The sequence below is a fragment of the Empidonax traillii genome, unplaced genomic scaffold, assembly GCF_003031625.1.
Source record: "Empidonax traillii isolate 1590-97213 ecotype Southwest subspecies unplaced genomic scaffold, ASM303162v1 scaffold386:size1297806, whole genome shotgun sequence".
Lineage (NCBI taxonomy): Eukaryota > Metazoa > Chordata > Aves > Passeriformes > Tyrannidae > Empidonax > Empidonax traillii.
This window is the reverse complement of record NW_020955579.1, coordinates 57,131-73,595: the sequence shown is the minus strand read 5'-3', so window position 1 is coordinate 73,595 and position 16,465 is coordinate 57,131. Positions and strand designations below refer to the sequence as shown.

General features: G+C 40.8%; 1 protein-coding gene across 4 annotated transcripts in view; it reads right to left on the bottom strand.

Moving 5' to 3' along the window:
• YTHDC1 (YTH domain containing 1) overlaps window positions 1–13,831 on the bottom strand; it is a 21,870-nt gene extending 8,039 nt beyond the window's left edge. For 2 of the 4 annotated variants that reach the window (XM_027893313.1, XM_027893311.1), the window contains exons 1-10: window positions 13,712–13,831; window positions 9,057–9,158; window positions 8,103–8,431; window positions 7,616–7,970; window positions 6,249–6,338; window positions 5,683–5,736; window positions 4,989–5,083; window positions 3,058–3,166; window positions 2,840–2,957; window positions 1,655–1,739 (exon numbers count right to left, since the gene is read on the bottom strand). In XM_027893313.1, the coding sequence (XP_027749114.1) occupies window positions 1,655–1,739; window positions 2,840–2,957; window positions 3,058–3,166; window positions 4,989–5,083; window positions 5,683–5,736; window positions 6,249–6,338; window positions 7,616–7,970; window positions 8,103–8,431; window positions 9,057–9,158; window positions 13,712–13,739 (1,365 nt within the window). In that variant the 5' untranslated portion in view covers window positions 13,740–13,831. The remainder of the gene's footprint in view (window positions 1–1,654; window positions 1,740–2,839; window positions 2,958–3,057; window positions 3,167–4,988; window positions 5,084–5,682; window positions 5,737–6,248; window positions 6,339–7,615; window positions 7,971–8,102; window positions 8,432–9,056; window positions 9,159–13,711) is intronic. The other 2 variants (XM_027893315.1, XM_027893314.1) reach the window with 1 other exon arrangement.
• Window positions 13,832–16,465: the final 2,634 nt, after the last annotated feature.

The window sequence follows — 16,465 nt, the reverse complement described above, 5'->3', positions numbered from 1 at the left end:
CTGTTTTGCTACAAAAATCAGAGGACTGTTTTTCATCACAAAGAAAATGATCACCTATTACAGAAAGAAAAGTGACAGATGCAGGAAAAAAATCCACCCCAGCTTCACATATAAAGCTGTGGCCTGATGAAGTTGACTATTACCACTCAAAATGAGTTCTTTGTATGGTAGACAGGTCCATGAGAATATCGACTCAATGTCTGACATCAGTCAAAACAAGCAATTTATGTGTTCAGGATTATTAGGAAAGGAACATAAAACAAGAAAATCATTACACCACACTGGAAGTTCATGTTCCACCCACACCTTAAATATCGGGTGCAGTTCTGACCCCTGCATCTCAAAAAAATAGGGGGATAGTAGAAATGGTAAAGTTTCAAAGCAGGGCACCAAGAATAACTGAATGAGTGTAACAATTCCTACATGCAATAACTGACCATGGCGTGTCTCTTCAGCCTGGATTGAAAGAGAAATACGTGGGGCACAGGGAACAAGGTGGATATAATGGGAGCATTGGACACCACAAGTTATTTGGAGGAGAGAAGGAGAGAGATCAATTTGCTGACTCTCTCTTCCAGTACAAGAACTTGGGGTCGTCAAATGAAACTAGCAGGAGCCAGGTGCGAAACAATACAAAAAAGTGCTTCTTCAACCTGCTGACTAGCAGGCCTGGGTAATGCCTTCCCAAACGATGCTGTAAAGGCAGAATTCAACATACACATCCTCAGAAGAGAGATCCACTCAGACTTACATAAATGTAAATGGATAAATGACAACCGCTCCAGGAAATAAGCAGAGTTGAAATCACAGAGAGCAAGCATCAGACAATGCTTGTCCAGAACCTAACAGCATAGTAATCTGATGAAAAAAAGATGAAACCCATGTCCAGATTGTAACTCTACTGTGAAGTGGACAAAATGTCAAAAAAATATATTTCCTTGACCATTTAAAAGAAACAAAGTTAACCGAAATCCTTTTTTTTTTTTTTTAAATTCACTCTAAACTAAAAACAAGAGCGATATTACTGTTTTACTTCTGCTACACAACAAAGTAAATGCATGTACGGGCAAAACAACGCAGTACAGAATTGACATTTTCCATACAATATGGGGATCATACAACTCCCACCTTGTTGTAAGAAAGCAGAACCCGTTATTTTACCCAAGGCCCGGTTACTCGACGACAGCAGTTACATACCTGCATTCTGTCTGTCTGACAAGACAAAGAGTCACCCCCACTTAAAATATGCTTAGCATATACTTTTTAATGGAATTCTAATTCCTAAGCAATAGTTCATATGAAAAAAAAAAATGCAATGCAAAACACAGCTGGAAACACCAGAACTTGTTCTTAAAAACTGATACTATATGGTTTGCGCACCATACAATGCAAGGTACATTACATTTCAAATCCAAAATGTCACAATTTTAAAGCAAACACTGCTAATCACAAAGATGACAACAGAACTGGCACCATATTGTTTTCTTTTTCCTTCTTCAACAACGGCATTAGAAAGAAGCAGAGTGCCTTTGCTACAGCCCTCTACTGCAAGTTAACAACTGATTTAAAACATTCCTAATCTTCTGCACAAACAAAGCTGAAAGCAAGCACTAGAAGATATGGGTTATAGAAAAAAAAGTAATAATTAACAAACCTGTCCATCGCGTCCAATCTTTACTGGCTTATGTTCGTTCCAAGGATTGGTCAGGTGAGCAGACTTAGTGAACGGCAATTCCCGCCTAAATATGCAAGTGGCACCATTTATATTTTTGCCTCTGTTTTTCATTAAGGAAAGATTTAAAAACGCATACAGTAGGGTATTGCATACCAAATATCATCGTTATCCTCTGTACTGTCAGGTCTATGAATGTATTCTTATGCAGTATGTATTGGTAACTGGGGATTTCACTTTGTCTTCTTCCGATATTAACTAATATAGTCCATACTACGTCACGCCATCCTTTCAAAGAAAATTTTTTTGGTCTTTGTGCACTACCGAGATTGTGCTTGTTTGTTATCTCACCATCTGAATAAACTGACCAGTCTCTATGGGATGTGGTAGCTCATGGTACCTACTGAAAAAAGCCTCTGAGCATGTGACCTAACTATGAAGCTAGAACTGCTTTGAGCTGGAGGTGGGAGTCAATAGCTTCCAGAGGACCTTTCCAACTTAGATTTTTCTCTATTTCGAAGTCTCCCTTTTCCTGTGTTCAGTCTTTCAGGCAGTCTGAAGTGCTTGTACAACCATGCTACACCACACAGGACTACTATAACTTTTACCCTTAAGAGAGTTTTAAAACCTTTTGTGTGAAAACATACTCAGTTACATCAATGAACATAACTGCTCACATCTTACACATTATACAAAATACCTGTACTATTTCATATGTTATTTTACAACAGGAGCATTTTCTTCGTTCAGTCAGATGAAGACAGATTTGTCCTTAAAGGATTTTTTTCCCTTACATTCACTGCTGTCTGTTCAAGTGAGCAGCTATTTTACTCAAACATTCAGAATACAATTTTCTGGTTTCAGTGCAAAAGATCAGTGAAGGAATGCAATCAAGTGTTAAAAAACTGTTTACATTAAAAATATACAGATTCTTTCTATAACGCATTGTCTACATTAAAAAAACCCAAACGTACTTTCCATTGCACATGCCAGGTACAGACCTGAGTCCCAAGGAGAGTAACAAGGAGGCGTGGTTTTGGGGAGATTGGAGGACACACCTCTGGTTGAATCGAGTTTCAGAAGGATGCGGTCAGCACTCGAGTGAGTAACATGCAGAAGTGGTATTATAATGCCTTGTTACGGACAGCAACATAAACGAACAATTACCTGCAAATCCAGTCAATTTTAAAGACACCTCCCAACATTTTTGCATTCATTCCTGCAGGCAGCACCCAGTGTATAGGTGATCCTCCATGATGGGACTCTGAAGATAATCTTGCAAATCCTAAAGGATTTCATACGAATTGTAACAAAGATACAACAGAAAATCTATGGCACATAAAACTCACTTTTACTTACCTTGGTAATAAATCACTTTCCCTTACCTTGGAATTTGCCACTCTCTCTTACAGAAAATATCAAAATAACACTCCTTGCTGATCTAAATGCAGCATTAAGCTTCTTTTCATTCACTGGAAGTGTTGACCATACTCCCTAAAACAGAACAACACCCGCCCCACCATCAAAACATAAAGAGTTCATCTCAAGGGATTTAGCTAACAGAAATATATAGTGCAGATGAGGAAAACAAGACCAAAATAGTGTACTGGGATAGAAGATAATGGAAAGAGAAACATATTGCTAAATTCATGTCCTTCAGGAAATAATTTTAGCCTGCCTTGTGCTGAAACTTTTAGAACACTGGTTTTTCAATTTTTCTGGAACTTTTTTTGTAAGATGCTTTGAGACCATCTGTAATTAAAATCAAAACATTATAATGATGGACAGATACCTTAAAAATACTAAAGGCAAAGGTTTTCATGTATGTTTTAAGTGACTTTGGGAGTTCATGTATTATATAACATACACAAATTACGAAAAACCAGTAGCATACATACTTAAAGGTGGGCAGGCAGACTTCAGTATAGTATTGCAGATTTGTTGGGAGCAGTTAGCAGACTTTAAAACTGTTTCAGTGAAAGGCCAGCAACATAAGAGATACCAGAGTAACATTTTAAACTGACGAGACAACTCAAACCATTTGGTTCAGCCTTCCACATCTCCACCTATTAACTACTACCTCTTCCACCAGCCATTATGTAGCTGTGCACAATAAACCCCAATCTGTTTAAAAGTACCAGCTGAGCTGATATATAGAACACCAGATTACTGAATTACTCCTCAGTCCATTCTCTAGGCAAACAAACTTGAGCCTCAGAATAGGATCTAGGATATACCAAGGAAAATGTTCCTCCCCTTACTGTTCTTAGTGAAAGTGTGTATACATGTCCTGCTCTGAGCTCAGATCAATGTTTGTTTGACTGGCAATTCATTAGAGTCACCAGAGAACTATCTGGTTTTTTTTTACTAGCTTTTAGTCAGATTATATGGCTTTAGCCTGCTGTGAACTAGAACAACGTCTTATATTGGCACCACAAAAGCAAGTTTCACAGAAATGCAGTGGCAAAGCACTGATACTTATACACTGAGAAAAAAACAATCCCTCCAAGAACTTTAGGAACAAGAATACTACTGCAGCCCCAAGCATGGATAAGGCACAGAAAGGATATACCCCTTTACAGAGATAAAGCAAAAACCAATCACAATGATGTTCACTGCACAGATCAGACACAGAAAGGTGGGGGCAGTGGTACAAGCCAAATCTGTCCAGGAGTTTTAAGATTTGTTTTATCATTTTAATGCCATCCTATTTCAAAAAATCTTCATTAATAGCATCGCCTACTCTGTGTATATTGTGTAACAGCAAATACGATATTTCCTCTGAAAGTTGTTCCATGCCAATACAAAACCACCAGAGTGGTCTAATGCAACAGACATCTAGTGCAATTCCTCAACAACTTAAGTCCAGTGCTCTGGAATTCCTCCCAAAGAACTCATACAAGCACTGCCAGGCATACATTTCCACAGTAAGGCTTCAGCTCCCTGAATCAACTGAGAAAAATTACTTTTACAGCATTAGAAAAAAGACAGAACAACCTTCTGAACTTCCTCATAGCACACAGATAGAAAGAGGGGTACTGAAGAAGGGGAGCAAACACCATTCCAGCATTCCCGATGGAGGCTGGCTTAGGACCTTACCAAAGAGACTCCGAGGCCCCTTTTTAACTCCACTCTTATAAAGACAAATGACTGACGGCCTAGAAACTTTTCTAGTTTGCAGTGGAAGCGGAACCACCAGAGTGAAGTAGCTTTTATCTCTGCACCTACTGAGATCTGATGCAGAAAAGAAGCCATGCTCTTCTATCCTAAAATGGGTGTGTTTGAAAACAAAGTTTTTGAAGAAAATTCAACATACCTTTGCTTTAGCAAGTGATACATTTTCATGGTTATTACTTTTGATGAGAAAGAATCTTGCATCTTGGAGAATGTATTTAAGTTTACTGGTTTGGTCTGAAAAAAAACAGAGTATCAAATAAGCTGGAGTGTAAATACTTAGTTACCAAGCATGTTGCTTTGAGTGCAGATGGTTGTTTGTTTCCTTCAAAATACACAGTATCCCACCCAATTCCTACTTATATATTATCACAGCCACCCGACTTCAAGTCTAAGCTGTAGAGCACAAAATGCCAGGGGAAACGGAAACAAAACTTAGATATCCAGGTAAAAAAAAAAATAAAAAAAATCAGCATGACTCAGTGATGTTCCGATATACTGGACTTATTTCCTTGCTTAAAGAGCCTTTGAGCAAATACTGGGTAACACACACAACAAGCACAAGTTGTCCAATAGAGAATGCTGAAACGTTCCTCTTTTCAGATTTAAGCACTTTCTTTTCTAATTTGCTGCCTCTGCAAGGAGCAAAGTGACTGAACTTTTCGCATATCACTCTCAACACATGCAAAAGTAGCTCAAGGTTCACTTATCATGCTCAGAACAATTACGTGCTCAAACTGATTTATATCGGAACATCACTACTTACAGGTAATTCAATCAACAGAGACAATGGTTTGCTATGGGGCATGCATTAAAAATTCAAATTTAAATGATACCTTTTTGGACAGCACGAACGGAAGATGATAATTTCTCATGCTTCTTTTCTGAACCTGTGTTTAGCCAAAGTACATTTGTTCAGATTGAGCCTTAATAGAGATAATATACAATTTCTACAGCCTTGTCACATACAATTTTCATTCATGACAAATTATGCTTTCTGGCGCGCACCCACACACACAAAAAATACTATTCAATGTGCACGAGTGTTTTTGTTTTGGTTTTTTTTGGTTTTGTTTTTGGGTTGTTTGGTTTGGGATTGGTTTTTAAAATAGTATTTGAACAATTTCCTACTCAGAAAACTAGTCACTGAATCATCATCTTCCAAGTTTAAAAAAAAAAAAAAAAAAAAGTGAAAATTCCACTTAAGCAACAGAATAGCATTAAAGTAACAAGAAAGCCTACTCCCCCCCAAAAGGTATCCACACACAACATGCCAGAAGTAAATACCAAACTATACAAAGCTACATACCCCATAAATCTCTACAGCCAGTTACATTTATTTAAGATTACACCTTAAGATTTGATGCAAGTCACGATGACAAGCAATAAAAGGAAAGAATACCTGCGTACGATTCTGATGCAGAACTTCCACTTCTGTCAAAAACAATGGGAGAGATACCCCTAGCTCTCTTCCTCTCCTTCTTCTTCTCATCTAAAAAGAAACCATAACAAATAAAAGCAATATTTTAAACACCAAGTATTAGGCAAAATTGAGATTAAAAAGTACTGAGACAGGAAAACATCAGTAAAAGTGACATTAGCATTTGGCTTGCACATTAAAATCGTGGTCGTTGCTGCAAAACTACCATGCGCAAAAGAAGCAAATGCTAATTACTCAAGCTCTTCATTCACAAAAGGAAGATGACCACCACAAAACTAGTAATTCTGTGCAATGTTTAGAGACAGAATTTATCTTCCAGGTGTTTTAGTAAGGGTGGGTTAGCTCTTCTCTCCAGCCTTCACCCAAATGTGCAACATCGAGCACAAACCACGTTGCAATAGTGATACGGGCTCATTTGCTCAGAGCTCAACAAAATGACAAGAGATAAGAAAACAAAACACTGTGGCACACAGGTAATTATTTCCACTCTAAAAAAGTGTTATGTTATACCACAGGGCTTTTCAGAACAGTTATTACAGCTTCACTTGTCTTTAGGTTACACCTTGCTGTTCTCTAATTCCAAACAGCAGAGCTGAGCTAAAAAAGGCAGCATGTTAAGGAGGATGACCACCTATGGAGACTTCAGACAAGGAAGATACACAATAGGAATCTTAACAGGATTGCAAGTTGCTTTCCTGGAAAAAAACAAACAACGAACAGCCAAACCCAAAAGTATTTACGTCATTAGCACTTCACATCTGTAAGTCAGGACCAGTCATAATATACAACTGTAAAGCATCTGTTTCCAGTTTCTGCTTAAAACATTTCTCTCCTTCCAAATTTGCCCTTTTAGGTAACATTTTCAACTTTGGGTTAGATTTCCTGCGCTGAAGGCAGTCACTGTTTAGGATTCAGCTATACTTTCCCGAGGAGACAGTGCTTATATTACACCAGTCTGCCTGGTCACTCATCTCGATGAATACTGAACAGCTTAACACCAACTTAGAATGAATTGCGTGGGAAGCTAAGCCACTAGGTACTCAAGGAAACACTAATTTTAATGTTTCGAAGCACTGAACAGCAAGGTCAAATCAGTCAAGAACACTATGAATCCTCAATACGGTAATCGAGATATTCAAAAGTTTGGGTGTAAAAAAATAGCACTTTTCAGTGCATTTTTTCCTTGCCTATGGTATTTCATAATCAACATCTTACTGACTTGTGCTACCACAGTCTACTTTTGACATAGTCAGGAAGTGGTTATTTTTAAAAGCAGCCAAACTTTCAATGGCAAGGTATTTCAGACTAGCATACGTGATGATTCCTACCTGATGCATCTGAACCAGACCCAGATCTGACTGACCCATCTGTGAAAGAGGCTGATTCAGAATCAGAATCGCTGGCTTCGCTCCGTGTGTCATAGTCATTTCCTTCCTTCTGATCTCTCTCATCCTGTTCGTACTCTTCTTCATCTTCCTCCCCATCTTCTTCCACCTCTTCATCCTCCTCCCCTTCATCATCTTCCTCCTCTTCCATTCCTTCCTCCTCATTCTCTGTGTTGCCTTGTTCAGAGGAACCACTACTGCCAGTCTCGTGATCCGAGCAATAATCCTCAGAGTTCACCTCTTCTTTAGAAGAATGGCTAGATCTGCTTGGTCTTCTATCCACATCATGCCTGATTCTCTGATGTTTAAAGAAAAAGTGAATCAGCAGTCATACAACATTGTCAGGATGCACACACAGTCCTAAGAGAACGTGCCTTATAAAAGTCTCACAAAACCGCTTCATTTATAAGGCAGCAAGAACATTTAATACCTCTGAACCTTCCGGCGTAGAAGACTTTGCCCTTCTGTCAATATCCCTCTTCCTCATGCAGGTTTTTTCTGGTTGCGCTTTATAAGGTTCCCTGGAACTGGTTGTCATCCGCATCTTTCGATCGGTGTCGGGGCGCTTGTTTCTATCGGACCTCTGATACTCCTCACTCTTGTATTCTGATACTGGTTTTCCTTTGGTACTCACTATTCTCTTGTTATTGCTAACTGACGAACTGGGAGGTTTTGGCATCATCTGCCTTGATGAATGCACAGAAGGTTTTTGCCTCTTGCTTTCAGCATTTTCCATCCTGTCAGTTTTTCTTTTTGATCCTTAAATAGAAAGAAATATCAAGTTCAATGTTATTTCCTGTGTTAAAACAAAAACTGCTCAGAGGCTCCTACTTCCTCTATTTTAGCTAATTCCCCTGCTGCAGTCATAGGAAGCATCTCCCAGTTGTAGGCTTTGCAGCAACACTCAAACCTGCTCCTCACAGACAGCTCATGTTCAAAAACATACATTTTTCTTTATCAGAGCAATCCTTTAGGCTTTGGTAGGTGTTTTCTAAATTTTATATATGGGAATTCTAAATTAAATGCCTATGGGATTGGTCTAAAGCCAAGTCAATAACCGGAGCTGGAACCAGATTTCGGGACCTCCTTGCTCCACGTCCACCTCACTTCATCAAACCAAAAAGGACAGTCCTTTTCTAACAGCAAATGAATTCAAAACAAGCCAGACTCAGCAATTGCTTTTGAGACAAAAGGAATCAGAGTTGACGTTTATTTGGAAGGTCAGATGAAAAAAAACTCATGTTCGTGGAAATAAAGACTTTTGAAACTCTCACTCCTGGAATCAGGTTATAAAATCTGCTACTCCAAAGACTTTACCTATAATAAGACACGTATTTTTTACCATTTATGTTCCTTAGGGACATTCACTACCAAAGTCACCTACCCTTTTTCTCACTTTTATCTTGCTCACTATCAGGGTTATACAACTCATCATCTTGGTCAGGAGCATCGGTCAAAATATCATCCAGAACATTCAGTTCACCATCTGAAAATACACAAAAATAAGAAAGTCAAAACAACTATAAGAAATCTGGACATGTAAACTACAGAACGAGTATTCAGAAGCCCAAACATTTCCTTTAGGGTTACAGATCTGCCACAAAGCAAAAATTAACATCTTTTTGATTTATTTCCACAATTTCAGCTGGAAAGAGCAAGCAGAGCAAATAAAAGAATTAAAATACATCATAGTACGCATTTAGACCTCTGAATAAGATCCAAGTTGGCTCCTCACGTCACACAAGCTTTGCTGGAAAGCTGACCTACAAATGAAAGCTTAACATAAAAGTCCTGTACAAAATCTGAGAAAAGAGGAGACTGGGAGATAGCCTGAGTGCCATTAGTAGAGAGGAGGGAACCTCATCTCTTTAAAATCCTGAAACCTGCACCTTAAATTATTTCCCTTCCTGATCCACTATTTTTGTTGCCCTTGATGTGTTAGGAGGGTGCGGTTTGTGGTTCATGTTGCCTAAATGGCTGTGAGGAAAAAAGACTCCAAGCCAAGTTAGGTAGGAGATAAGATAAGGATACAAAGGTTTTAATGAGCCCCCAGGCTTTCAGGAATACCCCCAGCAAGCGCTCCCGAAATTGAGATGTTCACAGTTTTATAATGGTTTTCGCCCAATCCCCGTCCTGCCACCATCCAGGTTCTGCCCCCGCCACGCCTCTTGGAAATTGGGTCTGGGGGCGTTTTGGGACCCCCTCTTCTTCATCTTCCTCAGAGCACATAATGTCCTTGGAGGCCTTCCAGAATTCTAGGCCTGAAGGTTGTTGGGTCTATGTCTGTATCTTCTTGCACAGGGTTAGGATGTTCTGCCTTGAAAAAGAGACTAAACAGGCTAAGGAATTTAGGGAATTGATTTGGGAATGGGTAACAGGGGTTTGAGCTGGTGTGTTAAGGGTAAAGGGATAATATTGCTGCTACTCTAAAATCTACCTTTACTACATAACTACTTCTAAGATCTACAAAAATTAAAAAAATCAAAACATCAAAACTCTAAGGTATCATTCACTTCGAAGTAGAAAAAAAACACAACAGGGTAACTTAACAACAAGAATATAAGGTAGGTCACCCCACTGAAGAAGGGGAAAGTAGTACTTATTTGCTGCATCATTAACTCTTGATCTGTTCTGAAAAAAAAACCAAACCAAAACAACACAACTAATGTACCTTGATCAAAAGGGCAAATGTTTAAGAAAATCCATGCTAGAAGCAGTAAAGGACTGCCTTTGGTCACACAACTTTTAAAATCTGTTTCAACTGTTTCCAACTGTTTCACTTTGCCTGAAACAAAAGGATATATGGTGATTCTAGCAGAAGGACTCACCGGCTTTAAGGTAGCAGATCTATGTTTCAAGCACTTTAAAAAAGAGGAGTGAACTAAGCCTAAGCACATGAAGGGAAAACTAATAAAAACTTATTAAATTTTGGAATCTCCTGTTTTTTCTCCTAAACTCAAAATTCTTAGTTCTTTTCACTTTATGATCAATTCTATTTTCTGTGCTCATGAAAAAGAAAGCAAATTCCAAGGATTCAGCTAGTTGACATTATCTGTAGAAGACGCAGGTAAGGACTCCTGTACTGGATGAAACTGGGACAATGCAGCAAATCCAAGCCCTCCACAGTTTGGCAACTTGTCTATCACAAAATCTTGAGCCGAGACACAAAAGCAGCTTTACAGCTTGATATTAAAAAAAATACACAAACCACATAATTAAAAGTTAGTACTATAATTATCTCTCTGCTATATACTACCAAATCTAAAGCCAGCATATGTGCTAACTTTCCTGCTGGCACTTCTCCACATTTGCAGTGGTAGGGGAATGCAGTGATCCCTGAGCTGCCCAACTGGTGTAGCTAATGCAAAGGAAGCTGTGCAGACAGAGGTGGATGAAACCTTTCCTGGCAGTTTACAGATGGCTGGTGTTCAAATGCAACACAAACCTGCACCACAATTCTCTTGGGAACAGCCCTTTATATTTGAAGATACCTATATATCCACAGCAAATATTCTTGTTGTTGCTGATAAATATATGAGAGTCAGATTCATGGGTGTGCAACTGCTAGACTGCAATTTCCTGGCTTGCATTCTGCTTCCCCTCAAAAGGAAGACTTGGCAAGTCCAGAGCACAAGATTCTTTTTAACTGGATACTAATGAAAAAGAGGTGCACTAGGATTAAAATATTAAACGTATTAAACATCCATCTCAGATCACACATATCGAACGTCAGGTTTACCTCCCTCTTGGTGAGACAGCAGCATACTTGAGTATACGACATTTAACCTACCTACTGCAGCAGCATTCAGAGGTGGTAAAAGACTCCTGTATCAGTTCATTCAGAAATAAACCAGAAGGAAAATTTAACAGAAAATGCAAGTCTGGCACACACACTCTGATAAATCCCTTCCACGTTAGATGGGCCTCATTTGTAGTTGGAACCTTTAACAAGTACGCAAGAGACAGGAGCAGGATAAGTTTCCCCTGTCCCCTTCTGTAGATATATTGACCTGTTTTATCTAAAAACACATTTCTAGACCTATTTAGCAGCCTGGTTCTTGTCTCTCACTTGCATCGGACATACTGCTCAGCTGACTTCCACAAAACGATTCCTCTCACTGAACTGCCACTGCTAGTGTTCAACCTGATGAGCTACACTATCTCAGAGAAGTATCAGGCAAAATACAGAAGTAGAAAAATGGCAGAGGACAGATTATTTTACAGTTCAACACCACTGAAGGGAAAAGGACCAATGGAGTTCTTTTCATTGAAGATACTCCTAACAGGGCTCTCCTGCAACTCATCTTTTTTTTTGATCCCTCCATGAACAAGTGTATCTCACCCAAAACAGCAAGTAGCTCTGGAGGCCATTTCTCCTCTACTGGCCACTAGTGTTAGATCTATTCACCAGAAGGTCCAAGCAAAAAAGTCTGATTTGGCACACACAGAAGATAAGACAGGACGATTTCAAACTAAACAGGTCTGCAAGCTTTATTGCTACCTTTTTAAAGCAGTGAAATAGCATTTCTCTTCCAAAGGGAGGACGAACAGCCAAAGCTTCAGTTGCAAACAAACATGCATCAACACTCACTATTCAATCAAAAAAATCCTTCTCACAGGACAACTAATTAAAAGCAAATTAAAGCAAAAAAAAAAAAAATCTCATCTGCTATTTATGACTTGACCACTGTCAGTGACTAAAAAATACTAAGAAAAAAAAAATTCAACCCTAAGTGGATAAATAATTACATGAACAGAAATTTACAGATTTATAACATTCCAAATTCACTGCTCATCCATTGTGGCAGATCAGATCTGCTTCAATACAACCTGATTGTATCTTAATTTACCAAATTTACAATGATACCATTAAGGATCGAGCACCAGCAATAACTTTATTTATCAGCTCTAACACAATCTATTGGGAATTTTCCATGTGATATAGTTTCACAATAAATATTAGAGACAGCAAACCTTCACCACTCTGACAAAGACGTTTCCTGGACACATGTCCTGCAAAAATCTTTACATGAAACGTATTCCCCACAGAAATCCAAACCAACACTAAGCAAATCACAACACCATAGTGATACTTCACCTTTTTTATAACTCTGCCACTATCTGCACTAACCACCAAACTGCAATCCTCTACATCTAAACTTTGGGTTTGTTTGTTAAATGGACTATTTTGTGAGGTGTGACTGATATAATCCCACAGATAACGCGCGGATCACTTTAGTTTCCCTGTATAGCGGCAGTCGGTTATAAGAGCTGTGATTATACTATTCCAGTGCAATTATTCCAGATTAATTAAATAATCCAGATTATTATTCCGGACCAATGACCCTGTAAACGACAGATTCCTTTCAAGTCAAACACATTTATCCGCAGCACCCAGAAGGCAGAGCTGACTGCAAAAAGCCAAATCTGACAACCAACCAATCCTGAAAATCGCCCCAAAAAATTCCAACGCCAGCTCCTGCTTTAGCAAAGTAACTTCACCCCTCTACAGAAAATCCTGCAAAAACCAAGCAAAAAAAAAAAAAAAAAAAAAAAAAAAAAAAAAAAAAAAAAAAAAAAAAAAAAAAAAAAAAAAAAGGCGTAGCGATCCAAGTAGAAATTATTATTATTATTAATAGTAATAAAAGCACAGGGTACTTTCTGCGGGAAGACATCAAGGAGTGTAACTCGCGAAAAGGTAAAACTTAGGGCCCACGAACTCATCCCCGCCGCTCGAGTCACCTTGCCCCTTGCCTTCGTCACCCGGGGCCCCGCCACCCCCAGCACAACCGGCGCAGCACAGGGAGCGCTCCCCTCTGAAAATCGCCCTCGAAGACCCACTCCCGACCCCGCCGCCCCTCCGGGAGGAGGCGGATGTCTCCCGGCGTGAAGGCCCAGCGCCAGCAACTCGAGCTGGCCCCGGGGGGAGGAGGGAAGGCTCGGGCGGGAGAGGGGGGGGGAACCCCCCCCTCTCCCGCCCGAGCCTTCCCTCCTCCCCCCGGGGCCAGCTCGAGTGCTGGCGCTCCCACCGCCTCATACCTTTCTCCTCCCGGCTATCCGTCGCCATCCCGCCGCCGCGGCGAGCGCCTAAGATGGAGGCTCCCTCTTCCTGCACGTAGCGCTTCCCTCTTCCCACAGGGCGCCGCTTTGTTTACGCTCCGCGCGTCACGGCGGAGGGGCGGGCGCTTGAGGGCTCGCCCGCCATTTTACTCCCTGGCAGGTTCCCCCGAGCTGATTTTTTTTTTTTTTTACCCCCCCTGCCCTCTCAAAAAAAAAAACCAAACCAACCAACTAAACAAAAAAAAAAGCGAGACCTTTATTTCTCGTCACTGTACAGATATGTGTAGTGTGCGCAGAATGGATCGGGCTGGAAGGGACCGCAGCGGGTCACCTGGTACAAGCGCCCTGCCCAGGCAGGTCACCCTCAGGGCACACAGCACCCAGGCGGTTCCGTCGAGTGTTGGTTGGAGCCCTTCGTGAAAGCCTTGAGTGGGGCAAAGTGACCGTGGCTTTCCCTGGCTCTGGGTGTTGCTGTTCTCTGGGTTTCTGTTGTCTTTTAGCCTTATTCCAATCCCCGCTCCCCCCCCCCCCCCTTTTTTTTTTTTTCTCCTGGCGGTGAGTCCAGAGGAAGGCCACCAAGTTGATCAGGGGGATACGACACCTCTCCCATGAGGAAAGACTTGAGATAGTTCAGTCTGGAAAAGGGAAGGCTTCAGCGTGACTGATTTGTGGCCTTAAAGTACCTGAAGGGAGCCAACAGGAAGGAAGGGGAGAGGCTTCTCACAAAGGCATGTAGTGACAGGACAGGGGGGAAAGTCTTCAAACTGTAAGACTGCAGATTTAGAATACATACTAGGAAAGAATTCTTCACTTTGAAGGTGGTGAGGCACTGGAACAGGTTGCCCAGAGAAGCTGCGGATTCACCATCCCTAGAAGTTTCAAGGCGAGGTTGGACGGGGCTCTGAGAAACCCGGTCTAGTGCAAGGTGTTCCTGCCTGCGGCAGCGGAGTTGGAACTAGATGATCTTTAAGTTCCCTTACAACCCAAACCATTCTGTGATTCTATGAAACACTAAGCAAGTTTGCTTCAACCATCCAAATTATCTCTTACTAAATGTGGGGTTAGGGTATCATTCTTTCCTACCATAACCTAGGTAAAGACTTTACCACCTCACCTTAGTTACCCTTTCAGGCAGCTTATGAAGAAGTCTGGCCATTTAGGTGGCATTCAGTAGTTTATTAGCACTTACAGGTCAACCAGGGGATCAGGCCCACAGCATGGGTTTAGGAAAGGTAGGTCATGTTTGACCAACCTTGTCTCCTTTTATGACCAGGTGTCCTGCCTAGTGGATGAGGGAAAGGCTGTGGATGTGTCTACATGGATTTCAGTAAAGCCTTTGATACTCTGTCCCACAGCACTCTCCTGGAGAAGCTGGCGGCCCACGGCTCACTCAAAACAACAGGAGGCTCAGAAGAGACCTTATTGCTGTCTACAACTACCTGAAAGGAGGCTGTAGCAAGGTGAGGGTAGATCTCTTCTCCCAGGCAACCAGCAACAGGGCAAGAGGCAGTGGCCTCAAGCTATGCCTGGACAGGTTCAGGTTGGACATCAAGAAGAATTTTTTCACAGAAAGGTTAGTTAAACACTGGAACAGGCTGCCCAGGGAGATGATGGAACCACCATTTTTGGAAACATTCAAGAAACAACTGGAAATAGCACTTAGTGAAACGGTTTAGTTGACACGGTGGTGTTCAGTCAAAGGTTCACTTCGGTGTGTCTGCCTGTGCTACCGGAGTGGACAGGTTGGTAAAAATGTCTGGTCAGCACTGCAGCTGTTGGCTAGCTTAAGGAAGCATTTTCCTTTCTGATGATGAAGGCCAGGACACAAAAGGCACTCCACTTGGTAATGTCTATCTCACTTCAAAGCTGTGCAAGCAAAGTCTGAACACAGGATGAAAGCATGCCCCGAAGAACTGAAATATTTCTGCAGAGAGATGATAAAAGATGTGATGAGGTGAAAATTATGAGTTGATTGTGAAATTCACAGAAATAAATGAAGACACTTATTCTTCAACTTTGTGTTGGCTTCTTGATCTGATGAAAGGTGGTTATTGCTGGAGTGCTATAACCAAATTTTTAAAATTTTACTAGAAATCACCGTGTGGTATTAATTTTACTGCATGTTTTGTAACCTATGTAAAAAGTAATAATAAAAAAAAAAAGGGTCTATTTACGTGTAATGCACTAGATGGTGCTGCTAGCATGAGTTAAATAAAGGGCACTTCCGCAGAGCTGCTGTTTATGGCAGGTTTTGTATTTCTTTTTGAATCTGCAGGTGCGGTAAGACAGCTTTGGAAAGGCTGTCCTTGAAAGCCAATCATGGACCTTTTTGGTGGGTTTAATGCCTTTCACATGACACAAAGTTCAAATATTGGTAGGATGAGTCTAGCGCCTTTACTGTAGTATCGGGGGGGGGGGGGGTGTATGTGTGGTCTGCAAGTGAGCATAGCTGCTGATGCTTTTCCTAAGAGTGTAGTGGCTCTAGATAGACCAAACCATCTCCAAAGGTCCCTTTCAGCCTTAACCATTCATATGTTTTGTTATTCATGGGCTCTTGTTCAAGATTTACAGGATAAGGGAGATTCCTTACTGCAGCAAAACAGCTGGTAGCTGTGGCTTCCCACGTGGATTACAATATAGCAAAGCCCAATGGAAAGGAGGGGGAAGAAATAGTGCTAGGCTTGCTAGTGTTTCCTTTTAGATCTTGCTGTGCCAGAGATTTGAGAGATATAA